Source organism: Falco punctatus, assembly GCF_963210335.1.
Source record: "Falco punctatus genome assembly, chromosome: 4".
Taxonomy (NCBI): domain Eukaryota; kingdom Metazoa; phylum Chordata; class Aves; order Falconiformes; family Falconidae; genus Falco; species Falco punctatus.
The window spans coordinates 72,146,833-72,170,653 of record NC_137583.1 but is presented as its reverse complement, the minus strand read 5'-3'; the positions used below and the strand labels follow the sequence as shown (position 1 = coordinate 72,170,653).

The window sequence follows — 23,821 nt, the reverse complement described above, 5'->3', positions numbered from 1 at the left end:
GTGCTTTGTGAAGCTGTTCTGGATCAGGAAAGAAAGCTATCAGATTATACTATTTTCTCATCAAAATAATTGTACTCAAGAAATGAGAGTGTGTGAGACTGTTACGCAGTGGAAGTCTAATCCATAGCAACTGAGAAAACAGTCTTTTACTTTGCAATAAAAATATCTAGGAGACCTGAATAATTCATAAAATTAAATCTCATTTTCAAAAATAAATTAAGCGGAAGTTTAATTTATCTTTACTTTCATTTTATTAAAAGCACTAAATAAATCTGACCCCCCCCATTCATAATTATCTTTCCAGTAGAATTCATCTTTTAAAAAACATATATTACTTTCATAATCTGTCATCAGCCTGTGTACAGATCTCGTTGTTAATATGATATAGTTTATTCTCTTATAGGTGGTCTGGGTTTGACTAAGAAGGGAAAGGACTGCATGATCTGTTCCCTGTATTCTAGAACTTTTTGTCCATCTAGGTAATCTGAATTTCAGTGAAACATACCAGCACATCTTTAAGACTCCTTGGACATCCAAATACAAAATACATAGTTATGATGTTAAACTGTTACATCAAATTTGATTTTATGATCTCTTACTTCTTTTTACGACAGCTAATTTCACTATATGTGATTTTGAGAGTGACTTCTGTGGATGGAAGCCACTGAGCATAAGTGATGCTGACTGGCACATAATGAAAGAACAGGCTCCCCTTGACAGGAAACTCCCTAGCAGAGTTCTTACAACTAATACTGGACATGGTGAGATATCTTTTTTTATTATTTTCTTCCTTCTGTGATAAGTATTTCTATGGTGACAGATTTGATAACTGATTTGAAATGGTTGCTACATAGTGTGTATATATATATAACATAGGTAACATTACAGAAAGCTAGTCTTTTGGGGATGTTCTTTCTTAGATGTGATTTGATTACTATGCCTTTGTAACTTCATCTTCTGCGGAGGCAATCAATGATGTATGATACTTGATGCAGCCTTCAGTGTTTTGAGATGCTGACTTTTGAACTGAAATAGCTAACTTTGTTCACACATATTATAAGAATTTTTGTACCCAATATTCACACTGGGGCCGTTCTTGAGAATATTATTTGGACAAAATATCACTGTGGCTTTTTGTACAGTGCAGGGAAATTAATCAGTTTTGTCTGGGAAAAACAGAGTGTGTGTAATGTCCTTTGAACCACTGATCTTCCGTAAGCACATAGTTGCCATACAGCGCATTCAGATGGAAAAAAGTTTATTCCAGTAGAGGTCTGTTTTAAAGTATTTTTCCAAAATGAAAATGTTATCACAGCATACTGCATAAAACTAAAACTTCCTAGCATGTTTGTCATTGTCAAATATTAGCAAATTGTCATATTAGCAAATATTCTGTGACTTCAGTTTTATTAAAATGTATCTATTACACTGCTTCCAGTGGAGATTAGATTACTTTAAAATCTGGGTTGCAGTCCAATGCCCCTTTAAGGTAAACTTTTAAAATTATGTATATTATCTTAGAGCCGGACCTCCACACTTCTCTCTCATGTTCATGTTAAAGGAATGTGGAATATTAAGTGTTCCACTTCAAGCAATCAAAGGTAAAGGAATCCTAGGATACAAATTCACCTGGGCAAACCCTAGTGGGGTATGAGTATGTGTGTGCATCCTAGATAATAATTCTAACCACACAATCATACCTTTTCTTCCATTGGTCCTCAAATGATGAACTGCACCGAAGCTGTCATTCACTTTCTCAGCAGCTATTCGATATTTCATTTTATTGTCTCTATGGCACTGGATCAGCTTCCAAACTGTCATAGCTCTCGAGAAGGGCGCTGACATGCCGGTGTCTTTCCCATGTGGGTTATTCTAGGTGCTGGTGGGAACCGAGGTGTAATGTGGTCATAATGAAGGTTGCTGATAGAAACATCTGCTCTGCAGCCTAAGCAGCATGTTAAATTAGCCCATATGGAACTATGTGCTGCTGTTCTTCAGCTGCTTTGATACCTGAATCATTAAGAGTTAAGTTCACATCTTGCTCGCATACATTGTTGCAGGTTAAAGCCTCAAGGAGATCTTGAGGTTGCCATGCAGCACCTCTCAAGCCTACTAATGACGCATTCTCCTTATAAGTCAGTGCAAAGGTCTTTCTGAGGTGGTTTTGTACCCATCTGTCACTGTTCCCGCTACAGCCACATCATGGCTTAAGAATTAGGCTTCCAGAGTTTGAGGTCCTTTGGGTTGCAACACATTGCTTGTGGTACCACAGAGTGTTCATCTCTCTTCTTTCCTGGGGAGGGCAGCAGCAAATTTTGATTAATGAAAATCTTAAAAACGCTACTGTAAAAGCCTCAGCTGCAAATTAAAAGAGGCGCCTTTGAAGTACCCTTGCATTCCAATGAGGGGAGCCTCCCTCACGCTGTGGAGCACGACATGCCTGCTTGTACAAGGAGCTGTAACGGTCAACTCTTTGTGCCAGCCTTGCTAAAGTGATGTGATTATTCACGTGGGGCTGGACCTAACCCTCTGCTTCATTATGTATCCATGGGAAGTAAATGGCTAAGGAGTATGACTGTGGCAGCACAATAGCTGATTTTCCAAGATGTAAGGCAATATGTGTAATATCAATGCGCCAACAAGACTGAGCCTTTAGTGTTGTTTTGCATAGACTTTCATGAAAAAGTCTCAGTATTCAGCAAAGGCAGCACTGACGGCATTCAAAATATGCTGCTTTAGGGCCCCTTGAAAATGTTTATCCTTCCCTACCTTTGTCTGAAGCACATCTGCTGTAGTTCAATTCCAAAGGCAGTTCGTTTGCCAGAGTTCAGATTAGATCTTTAATTAAGCTTTCATCCCCACTAGCGCAGACAACAATGTCAAGTCTGTGGACCCCATGAGAAAATATAGCTTATTCCATTGGCTCCCATGGTCTGCAACATTGTTGGCATGCTTAAAACTGGCTGGGCTGCACGGAGAGTGAATGCTGTACCCTAAAGGAAATTAATTTTTGTTCTAAATTCTGTTTGAAACATTATTTAAGTCAATTAAAAAGTGTTCTTTAGGGATCTCAGCTGAGGTCTATGCTGCTTGATCTCCAGGGTGCTCTGTGTTGCAGCTCCTGCAGTCCCTCTGCTCTCCCCAGCCTGTGTGTGGAGTGGTCGGGTACCGTGCAAAGGTGATGGGAAGTAGTTGTACTGTTTGGAGGCTAGAGATATTAAGATTTTTGCCTGAAAAGGGCAGATAAAAAAATACACCCAGTGGGTCTGCACAGTAAAGCCCTCACAGAAGCAACATCTGAACTCACTTTGCAGGGCTCTGTATTTACTTTTTGAGGTTTAAATGCTTGCAGACACCACGACAGGGTAGCCTTAGCAATGGTTGCCCAACTACCCTTTTTTCCTTCTCCATCTTTCCTCATCTTTGGACTCAGTCATACTAATTTTATTGCAGAAGAAAGAGGCAGGAGCATTTAGCAATTCTATTTTGTCTTTGTCGACACAGACATTGGCAAGACCCTCCTCATTATCCACAGAGACTGAACTGACAGCAAAGCTGTTTCATTTGTTTGCATTTATGAATGAGCTTTATGTGCCTCATGGAGCACATAGCTACCTCTCTGAGGTAGATGCCATTTGAGTATGAGTTACTTCTCATACTTTTTTGAATTTGTTTACAGGAGCATTCATTTACTTCAGTGGATCACATCGGATGGACACAAAGATGGCTGTGTCTCGTCTAGGGAGCCCTTTCCTTATCAAACTGTCCCCTGGGCTTTCCTGCTGTCAGGTAACAGTTTGTTATTAATTGTCCCCACCTTTGTAACTATCACTCACCTGATGCGCAGATGTGCTAGTTTTCATGCTTCAGGGGTTGCTGCTGAAGAACTGGCTCCATTTCAATACCAGTGGAAGTAATTACAGATTAATTCTTTGGGAGGAGGGAGATGCGGCAGGCTTTTTACTGCTTTGCTGCGAAATTTTTGTATCTGATTATTATTCTTTCTAAAGCATCCACCAGGTGTCTCAGATTTAAGGCTACTTTTCAGGTTTTTTGTATGCTATGAGACACCTGGCTGAACCACAGTATCAGGGCTATATCAACTGACAGTCAGAGCAGCCTGCCTTCTGGCCAAAAGCCGATGAAGAGCCATGCTCTTGTCTGTAGGCAGGAAACACTCATACATCCAGTGTCCCATAACAGGAGACCTGTGGTTCGAAGTTGCTGTATACATTAATGATGGTGGTGTGATGAGAGAAAATTAGCTACCATGCTCTAGACACACGCTAAATTTAAGTTGATGGTTTGAGGAGGATGCTTTTTAAGCTCATCAGTGCAGTATTTGAGAGTTTACCCTGAAATGTTTTATTTTTGTCAAATGTCTTGTGGCTCTGCAGAGGAATGCAAAAAACAACCAGCCAGTTGATATGAGAAACTAGAAAGCCGTCTGGAAAAAAATGGGTCAGGAGGGCTAAAAAATAGAAAAATCTTAGATGAAATATGAAAATACAGTTTTATAACTAGAATGTTGGAATTTTCAACAATATCTGTATTTTTAAAATAGAACTTGAAGAAAAATATATATAATCATGTTATTAAAGAAATATACATACAAGAAAACATTCACAACTGTATTTTTGTTTATCTCTTTGGCCACTGAATAAAGTGAATAGATGCTGTACAGTTTTTATAAGTTTTTTTCTTTTTTTTCTGAGGCTTTTTTGGTGTTCCATTCCATAACTTTTCAAAGCTTATACCGAATTGGGGAGAAGCTAAGTTGTGTAGTTATGATGTTATGTTTCTTCTGCTACTGCATAATGCCTCCTGATTTAAGAAGTCACATAGAAAAAGAGGAAAAGGTAGAGAAAGGTCTCCAAAATAAGTTTGTTATGTTCAGTGGCAAAAAGAGGCTTCAGAGAAACAAAATAAAATTTAGCTTGGTTGCTTGATTTTTCAGACTCAATGTAGAAGAGAAACTGTAATTTCATTTCTGAAAATTATGTGTGAAGGAACTGCACTTAGAAGGACCAACAAACAGCAGAATTTCATCCCAGCAGGACCTAGGCTTCTTGGTTTTTTCTAGTGTAAGGAGTCTGAAACAAGTGTTGGCTTAGATAAATCTGTTTTGCTTGAAACTGTAGCTAACTTGGACTATGCACATCAATGAGTTAGGCAGAACTCAGCTGAATAGTTGCAACTTCCAGATGAGGAGTAGAAGCCTCTTAAACAGTTTAAAGAACAGTGCCTTGCTATCACTAATGCACTCTCTCAGTTCTTAATGTTCACATGGCTTCTTAGTGTTGCAAAGAATCAGAAATTTAATAGATGCAGAAATCAAGGAGAATGCTGCTGCAGGGAACGCAGAAGGCCTCACAGCATCCCATCAAAGCCCTGCATGTTGCATTACTCCTGGGATACCAACAGCCTTTGTACACACCATGCATTTGGTCAGGCAGTTTCATATCTCTTTTGTAGACTTTGATACTGAGTAGATAATCACCTTTCAGGTTCAGATTAATTTATCTTAGAACCCCTTAAGATGAGCTGGGCACAAGTGGTATATAAATCAATGAATCATTCTGGTTAGATTGGTTGCAGAGTTTGATCTCCATTCAAAATAAATACAAATGTGGCAGGGATGCACATGCATTTCTCTAGTTCAAAGTCAGTAGAAGAAACCATTTTTAATTGTGATGTGTACATATTAAATGTATTTAAAGTTCCCAGATTCAACAAAAACTAGGACAAATTCTTACCCAGCTATACATGTCTGAAAAGAGTGTTTTTGAAGACTGGAAGCCTGGCTTTCTGCCACATTTTGCCTGAAGACTTTTATTTCTGGGAAAGAGCAAGGAGTAGGGGTTGCTCATTAGGATGTGTATTGGTGTGTTATGCTCTCTGAGTGTAAATGTGAGATGTTGCCCTCTCTTGGATGTCCCACTGAGAGGATAAAAGGATCTACATAAAGAGATCTATGTTTATTAATAGCTTTACAAGTTCTTTGGCTCCAGTTGTTAAAAAAAATAAAAAATGTAGTTGAGGGATAACAGTTTTATATTGAGCCTGACTGGTTAATTGAAACTTAGGAGTAACTTTTTTCTTCAGCTTCTTGTAGCTGCATCTTTCTCTAGATGTCAGCTAAGAAACATCATTTAGGTCAAGGTTTCAGAGTTGTAGAAGCAAATTTCTAATCCTAGCTCTCTGTTTATGGCTTTTTAATGAACACAGTAGTCATTGCAAAGTAGAACATGTAAACATAGAGAGGGAGGATAACTTTATTTCTTATGTAATGAAAATACAAATTTGTTTAAAAAACTATTTGATAAACATAAACCTTGTATCTAGATTGTTTAGGGTGTAGTTCTTCAGACAGCTCATCTTGAAAAGTGGTTGTATAACTGCTGCCTTCTATTTCTTAAGCTGTCTGGTGGGGGAAAAATTTACATGAAAGTATTTCAATTTATTGGCGAAGTCTTGGGATTATTTTATATACTACATGATGTTCAAGCGTGGTTTAAAAATAAACATTGTGAAACTAAGAGAACAAGTCCACCAGCCAGGATGTCAGAAGATACTAAAAAGTAACAGTCTGTTGTAACAAGTTTATTTCCTAACCACTGATCTACCTTGTACTACGTAACACAAGCAAAAAGAAACTCTCCTTTCTTACATAGCAGATATTGGGTCTTCGATGTATTGGTGAGTTTTATGGATGAAATTCAGGGCCAGAAGTGAAAAGTAGTGAATCCACATGGATGATGATTTCCAGATTATTAGTCAATGATCTGAATGTAAGGAGTTCTCAAATTCATCAGTCCTGCTCTTCAACTTCCTTGGCTCACTAAGAGTCTAGAGCTTTAACAGAGATGCTAATGTGATAATTTATTGAAGAGAAGACTCCTATCAGAGGCTGGCTACTCTTAAAACTACTACTTCCCTTTTTGTTTAAAAAAAAAAAAAAAAAGAAAAAAAGAAAAAAGATTTATTGGGGATAAACAAGGAGGAGAGATGTGGAAGAGGACATTGTTGGGGACACAGCTGGAGACATTCCCACAGAAGATGGTCCATGCTGAGGAGGTATGACTGAGAGGACTGGAGCTGTGGGTGACCTGTTCTGGGACAGAGACACCCCCAAGGGACTTTGGCTATAGGCAACACATGCTGGGGTGGGGACAGCCCAGAGGGACTGTGGCCTGTCAAAGCCCTGAGCTGAAGCAACGGAGGAAGAGTAAGAAGCAATGAGCAGAGGAAGGGAGCACCAGAAAGAAACCATTACACACATGCCTAACCACATGCTCCACCTGTTGCCTCACCTAAGGAATTGGGCCTCACTGACTATAAACTGCAGCAAAAACTAAGGAAATTAAGGCTAGGAAGGGGGCAGGCTAAGTGTTTGATTTAAGCTGGCCTAGGGAAGGGGGAGGAAAGATGTTTGCTCAAGTTTGTGTCTAAGTATCTGGGTTTTTTCTTTTTTTCTCCGTAGCTCAACCAGTGATTAGAAACTTGCATTAATTCATGATAAATTAAACTAAGTAAAAATTATACCACTACCCTAAGACAGTTTTTCCTGTTGAGTCCCTAATGAAATGCTTTTCCACAACCTGTACAGACTATTGTGTCAGCTGTCTTGCTCAAATAAAAGACTTTAATTGTCTCATGTCTAACTGAAAGCTGGCTAACGCATGCATCTATGTTTGTCCTGAGGCTAAAATGGGTTTTCTCATATTTGTTGTTGTCTTGCAAAAAGCCACGTAAGATTCATTTGGCTATTAACTCAGAATGGTCTGTATTCTTTAACTCTGTTTAGAAGTTGATACAACATGAATAAATAAAAGGCAAGATTCACAGTAGTAAGATTGTATGCAGATGGGCAGAGAACTTGGTGGGAAGAGCTATTTTTACAGCTCTTATTTTCCATTCACAAAGTTTCAAGTTTTTTAAAGGGAAGAGTTATCTACAGTTGAAGAAATTTTAGTCTTTCACTGTGTGAAGCAGGAAGGACTTGGGGAAGAAAAAAAAATTAGTCTTTGAAAATCTTATTTCTTCCCTGCTGAACTTTCACAGCTGAATTTTTATCTGGGTAGTAGTTAAAAAAAAAAAAAAATTAAAAGCATCAGATTTACTCTGCGTTGCAGGGGAGGCATAGTGAACTGGGATACTCATTGTTTTCTGATATTTTCTGCTTGGTGCACAGTTTTTTATAGCCTCATCCAACTACAGTAATTGTTTTTTCTTCAATCCATTTGTTTCAGGAGAGCAATAGATTATTTTAAACATGTGTCTTCAAATAATTTTAATTTGTGTTGGTTGTGGAAATAGAAGATGTTAAGGTTTCTTTCATATAAGTACCTCAGCTCTTGTACTTCTGAGATTAACATACTTATGTATATACTTCACATACTTTGTATAATTTATGAAGCTGTCCTATATTCAGCATTTGTGAAGAAAAACAATCTTTGAGAAGTTTGTAGGTCCTCACTAAGCCAAGAAGTTAAGGGAGATCATATCAGTCAGTCTGCGTCAGTTGGTAGATACGAGTTTAAAGTTTTAAAAATAAGCTTTACTGTTAATTACGGTTTTATCTTTAGACATAATACTGCTCCTCAACATGCCATAGTTTCATCCATCTCTTTCTTTTATTTCAGGGCTCTGTTTAGACCTTTCATGTCTTTCTGTGTTACAATGTATGTATATGGGTAGGTGCTGAATTCATTGAAGATTGCTGATTCAGTTTTTAAAGTGTTTCACTAAAACCTTTCAACAGATAAGATTTTGGTACCGGTTATCTCAGGATTCCCAGCTTTCTGTCTTTAAAAGAACTGCATTGGATAGAAATTTGGAAAAATTGTGTGACATTTCAGGATTGCCTGATATGCAGTGGACAAAAGTGAATGTACCTGTAGAAAGTGCAGCTGAGGACGTGCCTTTTCAGGTAATTAGACATTAAATTTACATTGCTTTCAAAAAGTTACTGTGCTTCAGCCTTTAGATTTAATTTACTTTTATAATGATCTATAAAAAGAAAATTTCTGTTCTTTACTGATCGTATAAAAAAAAATTCCATTCAGTTCTTTCAATAGATGTAGCTATTAAAGAACATCACCATTGTTTCACTATTGTATGCATTAGAATAACCTTTCTGTAATAAAAATCTGGTAGCAATAGTGCAGTAGCTTTTAAAAAGTGAATTTGCTATAAATACTGCTCATAAGAGCAAGTGTCTTATGTTGGCTAAAGGCAGGAGAAGTACAGATAGGTCAATTTGCCACATTGATTACAGAAACAATTAGTAGTTTTCAAGTTTGATTTTATATTTACATGATCTCAGGCTGCTATATTTACATGATCTCAGGCTGTTATATTTTACTAAATCTTGGAAAGGAACTGTTAGGGGAATCAGCAAAGCAAAATTCCAGATTTAGTCTCTTCATTTTATTTCACCTATAAAATGGTCTAAAAGAAAGGGCACTAAATTCTAATTATTGGTAGGTTATGACTGAACTTTACTTCCTTTTATGATCCCCTGCGTATTTCCTTGTATTTACAAAAGCATCCTTACAATCCCTATGTTTACTGTGCCACATATTGTGACTTCAGCAGGCATAGTATTAAAGAACACAATTAAATGGAATTGTAAACCATTATATTTGGCAACTCTGAATAGCTCATTTAAAAATATGTATAAATTTTAATGCAGGAAGACAGTTCATTCAAATATTGATGGCTTTTACCAGTTTCAATTGAAGCAATGTCATCTGGGTTGCATAACTTTCCATAAGTAAAGGTAGATTTGGCTTTTACAGTTGAGGAGTAAATTTCTGACTGAGGAGTGAAGCAACTGCAGTTTTTGCTGGCTGGTATTTGGAGTTGGTGGTAGGCAGTATTTACTTCCTGTGCAGATGTTGTAAACTATAAAGGAATATATATATGTCTTTTTATTATGTCACTTTAATGAGCTAACTTATTTATCTTTACAGATTATTTTACGAGCTACCATTCTAACAAAAAATGCTACTGTTGCCATTGACAACATCAGTATAACAGAGGAATGTGGAGTCGTGAATAGATCACTTCCAAGTGTCAGCCAGGAAAGTGAAGGCAAGTTCTGTGGATTTCAAAAAGTTTTTCCCAATGTCTGTCATGTAGAACTGTAATTGGACTGAAAACTGCAATATACCATTAAGAAAGTTAGGGATAATCTGAGGAAAAATCCGTATGCTGTAGTCTATCACTTATAATGAAGACTGTCATCCTGTGTTACACATTAGCTGCTATAAGTAGTTTGCGTGCACTAGTTCTGCAAAGTGAGTTCTGGTGGGAATTTCCAGATTCTGCTTACTATGTAGTACCTACCCACGTTCATACTTGGGTGCAGAGACAGAAGCAAAGCATCTTGTATCTCCCACTGAAGAACATATTCCACTGCATTATCTTTAGGGCAAGAGGGTTCTCCAGTCATTACTGTCAAATACCTAACATACAGTTAAGTGCCCACCAAATTTTTTGTATACTCACGCTCTGTAACATTGAAGTGCCAATGGATGGAAATATAAAATAGTGTAACTTTCTGTCAGACTGCTGCTTCTGGTCCTCTTGACTATTAATAACTACTTTTCTAAAATGGCATGGGCACATATGTATTCAGTGGTAATGCTTATGGGTTATACCCAGGAGATATCTGAATTCCTTCTTTATTGCAAAATTTGAAGACATAATAGAAAACTTCAGTGTTCTGTTTTTAAGGCTTCCCTGATCCCACTACACAGTTTGATTGATGGAAGCTAGGTATCTGAAGAAACATTAATTTGCTTCAGTTATTTCCCCTACAACTCCCCTATTTACCTAGCAGTCACAAAGATATTTTTAGAAGGAAGTTCTTTTTAAAAAAAAGCTCTTTCTGTACAGCAGTATGGCTATCTAAAGCCCCTAAGTTAAACAAACAAACAAAAAAAAGATTAAAAGCTGCATATCATTCCTCTCACTTGCTCTTTCCAGAAATCTACTGAAGTGAAACCAATAGCCCTTGACTTTTTGTTTACCCATTCATTGAATTTTGGGGTGTTTTCTGGTGTGTAGATTGAGGTGCAAGCTAGTAGTAGTGTAAAATTATATTTTTGGCTTCTTGGAACTTTTACTGTGAGCTGCACACAGGGAAACCACTGCTACAGGAGAAAGCTTTTGTGAAAGGCCTGCTCCCACCTGCGGGGGAAACAGCAGGGTGCTGTACACAGCACCTCACCTCTGAACTGGAGCCAGGCTCTGTAACTCTAAGGGTTTTTTGATAATTTTTCATGTATAAGTTTGAATATTGTGGAGAATAATATACAGTTTAAGAGCATCAGACATTAACATCAACTGTATTTCTTACCAGCCATGATATAGTCTAGCTGACTTCATAGGTGAAACTTATGTTCCTTATGCTGAGTACATTACCATGTACAAAGACAATACAGAGCACTTCTTAGGATTTTATATATGTGTGTGTGTGTGTGTTTACTAATTCCTTTTTTAATGATTTTTAAGGGGAAACAGAATTTGCAGATGCTAATTCTTCATCTTTTTACTGTCCACCGGGAAATTTTTCATGTGGGAATGGACAATGTATTTCACCTGACAAATTCTGCGATTTTACACCTGACTGTTCAAATGGCCGTGATGAAGCCAAGTGCCGTAAGTGAAAATTTAAAAATCTAGGTCGTTAGGCTGCAGTGACTATGTTTGTTTGTCCTATTTGCCAGGCTTTCGTGACTTCATAAATGTACTTTAATTAAAGGTAAAAGCTCCTGAGAAACAGTTACTTCATTTTCATTCTATTCTGAATTTTTCCCTTTTTATTTTCTGTAGCAACTACTTCCCTCTTAGCATTAAAACCAGAAAAAAAGTCTGCAATTAATTATTTAACAGAAAGTGTTGCTTAAAATATAGTATTTTATTTTATAACTCTTTAAGATGCTAAGTATCAGGTACGGTGTTATACTGAATAAAATCTTAATCTGTAAGATATTGGAAGCTAATTCAGGGAGCTGTTGTAAAATAAACCAAACAGAACTTGTCTACACACTTTTGCACACATGCTTTCACATATACATAATTATGCTAAAAAAAAGTGAAGAAAATATGTTACACTTGTACAAATTTGGAAATTCTGTGACACCACTGTGTGAAATGAGTCTTAAAAGATAGATGGTCCTGAAATTAGACCTGAGAAGCAGTGTGATAGGAAACATGAAAAATGCAGTGGTCATAGTCTCGCATTCAAATTGTAAGTTTTGTATCCTTAATTTTGATGTGAATATACCACAGCTGGACTGGTAAGTAAAGCATCTGTTCACAGACATGGTCACAGATACAATTTAGGCTGTTGACATTTTCTGTTCAGATGTGCCATGACTCCTATGTGGACTATGTGCCTGGCTTTACTCTGCATGGGAACTAGCACATGGGAAAGTAGAGGGAAGTGATGTATCTCAGAATCCCTGTCCACTGTACAGTCAGAAAGAAGCTTGAAATTTTCAGGACTGTAATGCGTAGCTTCAGAAGTATTTTTGATTCGTTCAGTTACCTGCTCTGCATAAGGAATATGGTTATACTTTCAACCCTGAAAATGAGTTGCTTGCTTTTGCATTGAACTATCGACGATGCTATAAAAGTCATGATGCATTTCAAAGGGAGTTGCCATGACCAATATTCAGTACTGTTTTTTTTAAAAAAATAAGAGCATGATGGTTTCTATCATTTCCACAAATAACAGAAATATTGTAGACAAGATCTTTATAGTATTTTCGGACTGTGCTATGTTATGCATCACAAAACATAAACTTCTTCACAGGTGCTAATACAATCCAAAATCCATACTTGTATTCTTTAGTTTTTATTAGGAAATTTGAGAGGTATTGATCAGATAAACAAAATCCTGTTTGTCTTTTAGCAGATAAAAGAAATAGATCAACTTTTATTTTTATTCATGCAATTTCTCTACAGTTTCAGTATCCAATCTTTCTTGGCTAGAGCAGTTGTTTAAAACAGGGGTCCTCAAACTATGGCCCACGGGCCGGATACATCCCCCAGGGTCCTCAGTCCGGCCCCCGGTATTTACAGACCCCCCCCGCCGGGGGTTGGGGGGGAAACCAAGCAGCCGCAGATGGCTGCCTGCCACTGCATCCGCGCGCCGGCCCCCTGGTTAAAGAGTTTGAGGACCCCCAGTTTAGAAAGATTTGTATACAAAATAGACACAGCTTGAAGGAAAGAAACTGCATTCTGTTTTATTAGGTAACTGTTTGATGAGGTAACACCAGAAATAGCTATTAAATGTTTGCTAGGCAGAATATCTTTCCTCTTGTGGGCCAGAGTGAAGGTGGGGAAAGTGTTCTGCTGCTATCATAGAATAGATGAAGTTGGAAGGGATATTTGAAGATCATCCACTTAACCCCCCTTCTCAAAGCAGAATCCATTGGGGCAGGATGCCCAGGACATTATGCAGTTGAGTTCTGAGTATCTTTGAGGATGGAGACTACACAGCTACTCAGGGTAACCTGTTCCAGTGTTTGATCACCCTTAAAGTACAGCAAAAAGTATCTATTGCTTCTGCTCATTTCACTGGGCACCGCTGAGGATTTGTACTTCTTTACTGCCTCCCTGCCCATGTCATATTAAAGTTGTTATTACGTTTATCACTTTTTGATTTACTTCATGTTTTTTGTACTTTTTTTCAAAATGTACTTTACACATCTTATGCATATTGGGTTATGACAGTCGGGATTGCTCTCCCATTACCCTTCTTGAACTTGGGGACTGGGATTTTGTTCTCTGACCAAATAATAAGACTTCAAAATCAATAGTTTAATTAAAAACATTCTAAGTAGATATGGTTGCATGCAACATCTCTTTCACTGCTCTGGGACAGCAGTTAACTGGTAGCTTTTAATCAAGAAAAATCTACTGGGTTTGCTTCAAATATGGCCATTTATATTTCAAAACACCCTTCCTTTTTGCCATTCAGCCTATGTTTCCATTTCAACATTATACACAAAGTGAAGACAGATGTTCCATTAGGTGTTTAACCAGTCCTAGGATATCCTTAATGACAAGTTTCGTATAAAGCGCCTGATTTTCTCTTTCTTTTTTCTCTAACTATATAACTGAAGAAACTATTATTATATCCCAAGTCCCACTTGCCCACATGATATATTAACGATGCCATGCTAACTTTTAAACTATGGAGTCATTCTAAATATGTTTATGGTGATCTTTGCTCTAAATATACTGCTTACTTATAAATCATTGTTGTACTGCTGAGTTGGCTCAGTGTGTGCTAGCATTGAGCCTTGTAATGTGGGGAGCAGAATGTAGGTACACAAATGTCTCTCCAAGTAGTTTGGCAAATTGACTGTTTCCAAGCAATAAACTTGCCTTTCAGCGTGTGAATCTGGAAGTCTACAGTACTAGAATAGCTCTTACAATTCTTCTCAAATGGTGTTTTTTTATATAATAATCAATTATTTTTTAAAATATAAATATATTATATATATAAATTATATATATAAAATTAATAAAAAATAAAGAAAATATATCTTCATGCTTATGTAGTGTACCATTACTTTCTATTTTCTTTTTGTTACTTATGTTGTCACAATTGGATGAAAAGATTTAATTTTCCCCTCACTTTTCCATTTCACTTTTCCTAATGTTTTAGCTTGGCTAAGCACAGATGTTTTGTTGACTTCACCACCTACAACTACATTGCTCCTTGCATCAATATTAATGGTGTTTTCCATGATGTTCCATCTGCTGGTGATTGTATACTCTTTAACCTTGTTGCATGTATCTCCTCTTGGTATGAGAACCAGGCAAAGATACAAGGCTTAAAATATCTCTCAAAATGCCTTTCATTTAAATCTTTTTATCTTAAATCCAGGAAGATTATTTCCTTAGATGCTTGGGTCCACCAAGCCCACTGAACAAGCACGGTCTCCATTCAATTATCTCATCTCACAGCATCAATCCTTAAGACATCTCTTGATTTTCATTACCTCTCAAATGAGTTGTTTCTGTCAGGACAGAAAAAAAATCAGTTGAAGATCTCAATTTCTCATACTTTCTTTCTTAGTATAGATTTCTGAGCTCCCGGGTCTTGCAAGAAGTTGCCTTGGTTACTTCTTTTCATATACAAGACAAGAATTTGCTCCACTTTGTTCTTAGAACCACATTCATGGTTTTGATATTTATTTTTTTTTTAGAAACTAGATGTTTCTAGTTGCTTTTTACAAAAATACATCTCCCAAACTGAAAAAAAAAATTAAAATTCATTTTGACTAGTTGAGAAAAATAATAATAATAAAAAAAATTATTAAATGTTCTCTTTCTAGAGTGCCGCTACTCCTGACTATTAGCTCACAGCTTTTTTTCTACAGCTGAAGAATTAACTCCAGTTATAAAACTCTTAAAGCCGAAGAGAAAAGTAACTGCCTTTTTCAAGCTGCAGATTTATATCATTTACTTAACACACCTATCACACTGTGTGTTTATGCTCTGGAAAATGAACTTACAGTATAATTTCTAAGGTCTACATACTATAAATGCAGTGGAGTCTAAATGCTCACTTCTCCAACCAAAGGACGCTGATGATGATGGAATAGGGAATAAGATCAGGTTGGAAAGTAATCTGGTAACATGAACATATTCCTGGTATTCTGTCTGACCTTTTGCAATTCATCCTTCATGCTCAGCATTTTGTGTTTTTTTCCTCTGTCTACGTGGTGTGGATTATCAGTAATAATTATATGGTTTTACATATAAAATAAATATGAAATAATTTTCATTTGGATAAAAATACAGCATGTTGTTGTAGTCTTATCCATGGCCACATGCTTTCAGGTGCTCCAGCGTAACTGCATGCACAACCACTGATGTTTCAAGGTGTACCTGCTGCAGCATGAACTTACCCACAGCCACAGATACTTCTAGGTATACCTTCTCCAACATGGACTTACTCCTGGGCCACAGTCCCCTCAGAGGTATACCTACTGGGGCACAGACATAGCCACAGCCACAGATGATTTGAGATTTACCTGCTCTAGCGTGGAGTCATCCACGGCCACAGAGACTTTGGGGTGTCCTGCTCCTGCATGGACTCATCCACAGGTCACAGTCCTTTTGACTTGAGCTCACACCGGAGTTCCAACCTGTCCAGTACAGCAGCACAGAAACAGCAGCCATGCCCTGGCCATCTGCCAGCCCAGGCGCATCGCCATTGCTGTTAGCAAAATGTTCCCAGGCACAGCACAGGAAGATGATAAGCAGTACAGCAAGCAGCGAAAGCAAAAAGCAGCACTAACGAGCACTAGACTCCTTATAAACAATAAGTCAAGCAAGCCCTATAGCAAGCATGGGAGCCTGCCAATCAATAGCTAAACAACAATAACAGCTAAAAACTCATTCTAGCACATTCCAATCAAACCTGTCATTGTCTTGAACCCTTTGAGCCTCACGTTCTGGTTTAACCCTAGCCAGCAGTAAGCACCACTCTGCTCTTCACTCACTCCCCCCACTGGGATGGGGAAGAGAATCAGAAGAGTGAAAGAGAAAACTCGTGAGTTGATATAGAGACAGTTTAATAAGTAAAGCAAAAGCCACACACACAAGCAAAGCAAAACAAGGAATTAATTCAGTACTTGCTGTTGGCAGGCAGGTGTTCAGCCATTTCCAGGAAAGCAGGGCTCCATCACACATAATGGTTACTTGGAGAGACAAACGCCGTCGCTTTGAATGTCACCCCCTAGTTACTGCTGAGCATGATGCCATATGGCATGGAATGTCCCTCTGGTCAGTTGGGGTCAGCTGTCCTGGCTGTGTCCCCTCCCAGCTTCTTGTGCCCCCCCAGCCCACTCGCTGGTGGGGTTGGGTGAGGAGCAGGAAGGGCCTTGGCTCTGTGTGAGCACTGCTCAGCAATAACTAAAACATCCCTGTATTATCAACACATCCAAACCAGCCCCATACAAGCTACTGTGAAGGAAATTAACCCTACCTCAGCCAAAACCAGCACATATAAACTCACATTGTTTTGTATTTATATCTTTATAAATGAAATATGCATTTGATAGTTATCATTTCTATGGTGTACGATCTAGGGCAGCACGAACGTGCTAAGGCTAGTCTTTAATTCATAATCTGGTCATGTCTATGTTACTACAGAATTTTTTGTAGCTTAATTTGGCTTAGAAGGCAAATAAAGAGAATGATGCATGTGTTGTTTCTTAAGAACTGCTTTTGTGGCTTAATTGTTTAACTATAAGCTTTACTGGGTTTCTAATGATCACCTTTGTATAAGTAATAAATATTTCCTTCATGTTATAAGAAGCATTCCTCATATTTTTCATTACTAACCTTGCCAAAATGTAAAACTTCTGTTGTGGTTACAAGGTAACTCTTCCAAAATCTTACTTTTAGAGTTAAAATCTTGCACGCAAAAATGTCTGTCTCATATGCTTGCTACTTCTTCATTTCAGCCAAACACATCAGTTGTTTTTAAAAGTGAGGCCAGGAACAGCCATCTTACAAGGATTGTAAGGTTGTCAGCTTGTAAATTGGAGAAGGGACTTATGACTGGAATTACATAGACAACTGCATTAGGATCAGTTTGTGGAAGTTAAATAGGGAAGGGATGGGACTAAAATGCCACCTACAGAGATGGGAAACCATCTTCGGCTGTGGACAAGTAATAGCTGCAAAGGCTGCATTGCACGAGCTTGCTGATGTGGGAGAGAAGTAATTGGGGGCTGGAGGAAGCCAGGGCAAGAAGGACCCAAGCTACTCTGGGGGAAGGATTAAAAACAGCTGGCCAAAGAGCCAGTGATAGAGTGTCAGGAGAGATAACAATAATGAAAGATTAAGCTTGGTAAGTGAGATTAAAGCAGGGAGAGAATGGGAATGAAGAATATGGAGATGGAGCAGTGATGCTTTAGCGGGGATTGGTATACAGTGTGGCAGTTAAGTGACAGAGAACTGAAACTACATGAGAGGACCTGGAGCAAAGACCTAGCTATCTGGGAAAATGAGGACAGACAGTGAAGATTTCCAGCTTTCCAGTGAGACTAGGACTGAGATAAGGTGTCAGAGAAGAGCAGTTGTGGAACAGGTAAAAGGGGAAACAGGCTGTGGAAAGGAAGAACATTGGAGAATGAACAAGGATATTTTTCTGCCAGAGACCACACATGCTTTCAGAATTTCTATTGAACCCAGAAGTCATGAATCTAACTTTTCTACCGATGTCAGCAAATGTCTATGTAATATTTTTAGGCAATAAATATATCTCGTCGTGTAGTCGCTCCTATGTAGTTTCTTGCAAGTTATGCACTATGACAACAAATATTGTATGAGTGAGCTTCAGTGGCACAGAATACAGGGTAAGTAACGAGGTGGCCTGAATAGTGACCCTCAGATCCTAGTTTTGTTTAGTTCAATAAAACCAGGAACTTTCCCTTTCAGTTATATAGAAGAAGCATTCTAATAGACGTAGAAAGCTAAACATTTGGTTGTTAAAAAATATGTAAATTCCTCATATTTTATTTTATATAGACATGGGTATCCAACAACCTACATCACTGGTTATTTTGTTGTTTAAGAAATTTAATTCTCTTCAGACTTCATTACTATTTTTAAATGGAGGAGAAATTTGAATCTAATTTGCTATATTTCCAGTATCATATGCACTGAGAGATTTCCAGAAAATGTTTGATTTACTAAACCAGTGGTTTTGGATGTTATTTCACTTTAAAAGGCTGTTATTGAAACTGCCTTTAGTTAGATGATCGCCGATCTGCCTCACTGTGCAGAATGGACTGCCGTCAAAGTCAGAGTTGTGTAGATTATTTTCATATCATTATTTAGAAATGGAATTGTAATAATTACATGTGACAGTAGTTATTTTTTGTGGGTAATATTTAGGTTATATGCAGGCTTGATTAGTGTTGTGTATGCACCCACAGAATTTTATTTTCCCTTTTTAAAAATCTCGATCTTTGCAAGTCCTACAGCTAAGGTAAGTTAGTGTTAGGAGACATGTTGTGCAGTTAGCTTGTTAAAAATGTAGGTATGTAGTGAAATCACTAGAAATTATTTATAATAAAATCTTTTCCTTCTGCATATTTTGCCTGCCTTATATGCAAAATTCTTCTGCATTTCACAAGAGATATACACCTATGTGTTATGTACAAGTCATGTTTGTCTATTATTAAAAAGCCCACATGACTGAAGTCACAAGCAAGTCTGTTGCAACGTCCTGGCTATTGAAATAGATTTCCCAACAGAAATTATCAGAATAAAATGTTCTGGAATGGTTTTTTCCCTGTAGCCATCTGTAGCTGAGACTACTATATCTATCTGTCCTAAACAATTGTTAGATTTAAACCATTATTTTCTATACATGAGAATATCATCATGCAAGTTAGGTTAGCATTCCTGGTTTTTTTACTCTAAATCTTTATGTGAAAGTATTTTTTTTTTCTTCCCACCACCCCCCCCCAAAAAAAAACCAACAACAACCCACAACCAAAAAACAAACCAACCAAAAAAACCCCAACAAACCAACAAACTGTAGCAGATATTTGGAGATGGAAAGTGAGGGAAGGGGGAACTCTGACTGGGATTTTGTAAAGACCAAACTTGTTCAATCTTCAAATCGCAACTTGGGTTTTGGTTTCTTTTCTGGTTAGCATTGCTTCTTACTGATGAACTTTTGCAATACATTATTTAATTGACCACTAGTCAGTTTTTTACTGTAGAAATTAGGCCAGCGCAGCTACAAAGTATGGTGTCATTTGAGCGTGTATGTATCACATTAGTAAATAGTAGCTGTGGTATAAAAGAATGTTATGCTCACAGTATCACCCTGTTTCCTTCATGATCATTGAGAAAGCATGTTAAAAAAGATGCTAAAAGGGACAGCAAAGAAAAATATATCCATACAGGTGGCATGGATATTATTAGAATTTAAAAAAAAAAATTATCAAAGAAATAGCTGAAGTAATGTTCGGATGAAAAAGGTGGAAAAGATGACAAATTTTGGTGGGTTAAATGTTGAAACGCAGCAAGGATGACAAAAAAAGTTTCAGAAAAACTAGCAATAAATTCCTCAAATACATGAGGCAAAGGTAGCCTGGCAGAGTCTGTAGGGCCACTTGATGGTTAGAGTATAAAGAGAGCATGTAAGAAAATAAGAAACAGGAGAAAGGTTGAAAATAAAGTACTAGCAGAGAGGGCAGCTTAGTGTGTGTGTGTTCACTGTGAGATACTCAAGCAACAGCCTTTCTTTCTGGATAATCTGTCTGAAATGGAAGTGCCAGTCAAAGAGGTTATGGGATAATTAGGCAATTGAAGGGTTGAATCAAGCATTGAGAACCAAGTGCATTTCACCCAGGCTGTACCAGCTTGTCTATTCTTATATCTTCCCTAGGTGGTAAGTAGTTGGTCTGAGATTTAGTTGAAGGTTTCAAGGTTATTTTATGTCAATGTATTCATCCACGCTTAAGTTATGTGTGTGGTCTGATGCAACCTTTCTTTTATGTTTTTTTCTCTGTAACAAGTTACAGATGCAAGAAGTCTGGGCTCAGACTTAACAGTTTTATCTTGTTTATTTGCCTTTTTTGGTGTAACCATCTGTGTCCATGGTTTGTCATATTCCTTGTTCCTGTTCTCTTGGGTATATGGGACAGTTTCTTCCATTGAGCAAAAAGCAAATCAGAAATAGGTCTCCATATTCCCTGATTGTTATGTTCTGTTGGTGGATTTTCAGTCATTTCTGTCATGCCTAGGTCCTTGAATACTCACAAATACGTTTTTGTCTTTATTTTATTGTATCAGAACAGGCTAACAAAAAATTTTCTTCCTTCAGTTTCATTGTCACATTTCATCTACCTTATTTTATCGTTGACATTTCTGACCCACAAATGCCATATGTAAAGCAAGCTCCTAGTTTCTTTCATCTCTTAAATGTTACTTCGTCTTCCATATTTATGGAATCATTTTTTTACAGCAGTGTTAATAACTGGAATTCGATGTTCATTGCTTGATAATCCACAAACCCTTGTATATTTAGAAGCCCTAATGAACAGTAATACTAATTTTCCTGGCTAGTAATTTGTTTATTTTTTCTACAAATGTTGTATAATTTAATGTGGCACAGTTCTTAAAGAAGAAAAAAAATATCAAAAAACCTCCCATACCTTCCACAAAAAAAACACTTATATAATCCTATTCTCCAAGAGACTTAATTTGTTTCTGAAACGTGCATTTTCTATACCATATGATGTGGCTACTGGAAGTTATGATAGGGTGTTATAAAATAATGGCAGAATTCTGACAGTCATGTCTGAATATTTTCGTTTAGTCTATGTGCATAATGAATAAATTACATTTTTTACAAATCTTGAAATAATTTTCTTAAGATTTTCCATTGAAAGCCTGTTATAGTTACAGGACTCAAAGATTACCATTTTGTGATTTAATGAGATTTTTTTTTTAAAAGAGCAGAAGAGGAAAACCTGATATTTCTTCATTTTAACATAATAAATATTTGTCAATTTATGTTCAGTCACACATGACACGCTTTCACTTCTTTATTTCGTATTATAGCAATTTTCTAAAATATCACTGGTCTTTTAAATGCAACATTGAAGAACGCAGCTGAATATATTTTTCAAATCTTTTTCACTGCAATAGTTTGTGTTTCAGAGATTACCAATATCACAGTGTCTCAATAATGCCTGATGTTTAACTTAATTCCTGTTATAACTAGAGGAAGGCTTTTGTTATCATTAGCATACTTGCTGAGATTCAGGAAATAAGGGATTTGATTACTGGCTCCAACATTGATTCCCTAAAAAATCTTGCAGAATGCTTGTGTGTTCTGTGTTGTTTCTGTGTAACACGAGGGTTGTGAAGTCTTTTTCAGTGCCTTCTCACCTGCTTTGAGAGCTTTGGCTCCAGTGCCTTTAGAGGGAAGGACTTGTTTTACTGAGTACATGGCACATAATGATGGCTTGGTCATTCCTGTGGGACTGTTGTTTTATCCAACTGTTATAAAGCAAATACCCCCTCACTGGTATGAGGCCATACTCTGCTTCCCCACACCCCTTGCTTAGACTTCTTTCTAGAGCATTGGTGAGAGAAGTATTTTATTTCCTTTTCATACTGCAAAGCTTGTTTAGTAATGCCATGTGCAGAGATACAGTTAAATACATCTTTCTTCATTTCAGCTGCTGTATGCGATTTTGAGAGAGAGCGCTGTGGCTGGATTGAAACTGCAAATGGAGATGAATTTGACTGGGTAAGAAGTTCCAGTAGTGCTCTTGCACCTGCTTTTCAGAAGCAAGCTCCTCCACAGGATCACACCTATAACAAAACTGAAGGTAAGAAAAGCCAGGCCTAGAAACAGGGAAGAGGAATTGATACCTGCCCTTTAATCAGATTTTAAGCGGAGGCCATTAATGCTTAAAAAACCTTAGAAACGCTTTTTTTCTTCAACCTGAAAAGTTGTTTTCTGTTTTATTTTAATAGGTCATTTTATGTTCATTCTGAAAAACAGCAGCATCATTTCACAAGTAGCTCGGCTACAAAGCCCAAGGTTCAGGCAGAGTGGATCAAATTGCACCTTGTCCTTTTGGTATGAAATAATTTAGACTTAAAACTAATGGATCATCTCGCATTGCTTCTTTTGGACTGAAACTGAGGTTATAGTTTGCAATAGACATACATTCCTCTGCAGCGTTTATTTCTTCTTTATTCTTTAATCCTTATGAACAATATGCAGAAGTAAGCTGAAGCACTTGGAGAACAGAACTGAAACATGGGACGAATCTGAGCAAAATTATATTAAAAGTTTGTGTCTCCATATACACAGACAAATACCACAGTCGTTTTGCTAACATTTCTACTTTGGTTAAGTAAATTATCAAACACTGTGGAATTTTGTTCAAGAACGAGAAACCATCAAAAAATCTAGTAGCTCCTTGAGTCACCTACAGTATCCAAAATTAGATTGTATTATCTTTAAGTGAAAGCTCCAGTGCAAGAATTGAAGCTTTGCTTCCAACCCTTTCTTCATATATATATTAAAAATCCCACCTTTCAGTTATTGTCTTGTGGCAATCTTCGTGCGGTCTTGTGGAGGAGGAAAAGGATAAGTAAACTGTGGTAATTTGATTACTGAATTCTAAAGTGGTGCTACTGTTTAAATAAATGTTTGGGCTGACTTTAATATTTTTTTTCCTCTGTAATGTCAAATACATTTAACATAGAGTAAATGTCTTCTTCTCAAAGGCTCAAGACTTCAAGTTGGAGTATAGGTCTGGAAATTACAAGCTGTTGGTTCTGTTCCTGGTTCTGTTTCCAGTTTTGTTGTACAATTGCTCACCTAAGTATTTATGATTTTTAACTGCTTTGAGATCCTCCAAAAATTCTGTAAAATGCAACACATTGATATCTGTCATAGATAGAAGGTGTACTTTTGCATTCAGCATGTATTCCGTTTTTCCTTCTTGAAACCTTAAAGTTATTGATTTAACTTTATTTTAAAGTTATTGATTTAAATATATAAATATATCGTGTATCTCATTGAGCAGTGTTCATTGATTAATATGAAAGCAAATGTGTCTCTTCAGTTACAGGTTTTAATTCAATGATTAATTTAATTCTTCTCTCACAATCTTCAATTCTTGAAATGAGCCCTATACTGATAGAGTAGCCTATCCTACCATCATACAGAAAGTGGACTGAATTACAGGTAAACTGGGAATAGGCAGTGTGGACTACACAGAGCTATGACAGA

The 23,821-nt window shown here is 37.2% G+C and overlaps 1 protein-coding gene across 1 annotated transcript in view; it reads left to right on the top strand.

Annotated features, from left to right (window-relative positions):
- MALRD1 (MAM and LDL receptor class A domain containing 1) overlaps positions 1–23,821 on the top strand; it is a 298,926-nt gene that overhangs the window by 44,816 nt on the left and 230,289 nt on the right. Inside the window, exons 10-15 of the mRNA XM_080382356.1 lie at positions 615–761; positions 3,680–3,789; positions 8,765–8,932; positions 9,978–10,107; positions 22,251–22,403; positions 22,552–22,657. Of these exons, the coding sequence (XP_080238482.1) occupies positions 615–761; positions 3,680–3,789; positions 8,765–8,932; positions 9,978–10,107; positions 22,251–22,403; positions 22,552–22,657 (814 nt within the window). The remainder of the gene's footprint in view (positions 1–614; positions 762–3,679; positions 3,790–8,764; positions 8,933–9,977; positions 10,108–22,250; positions 22,404–22,551; positions 22,658–23,821) is intronic.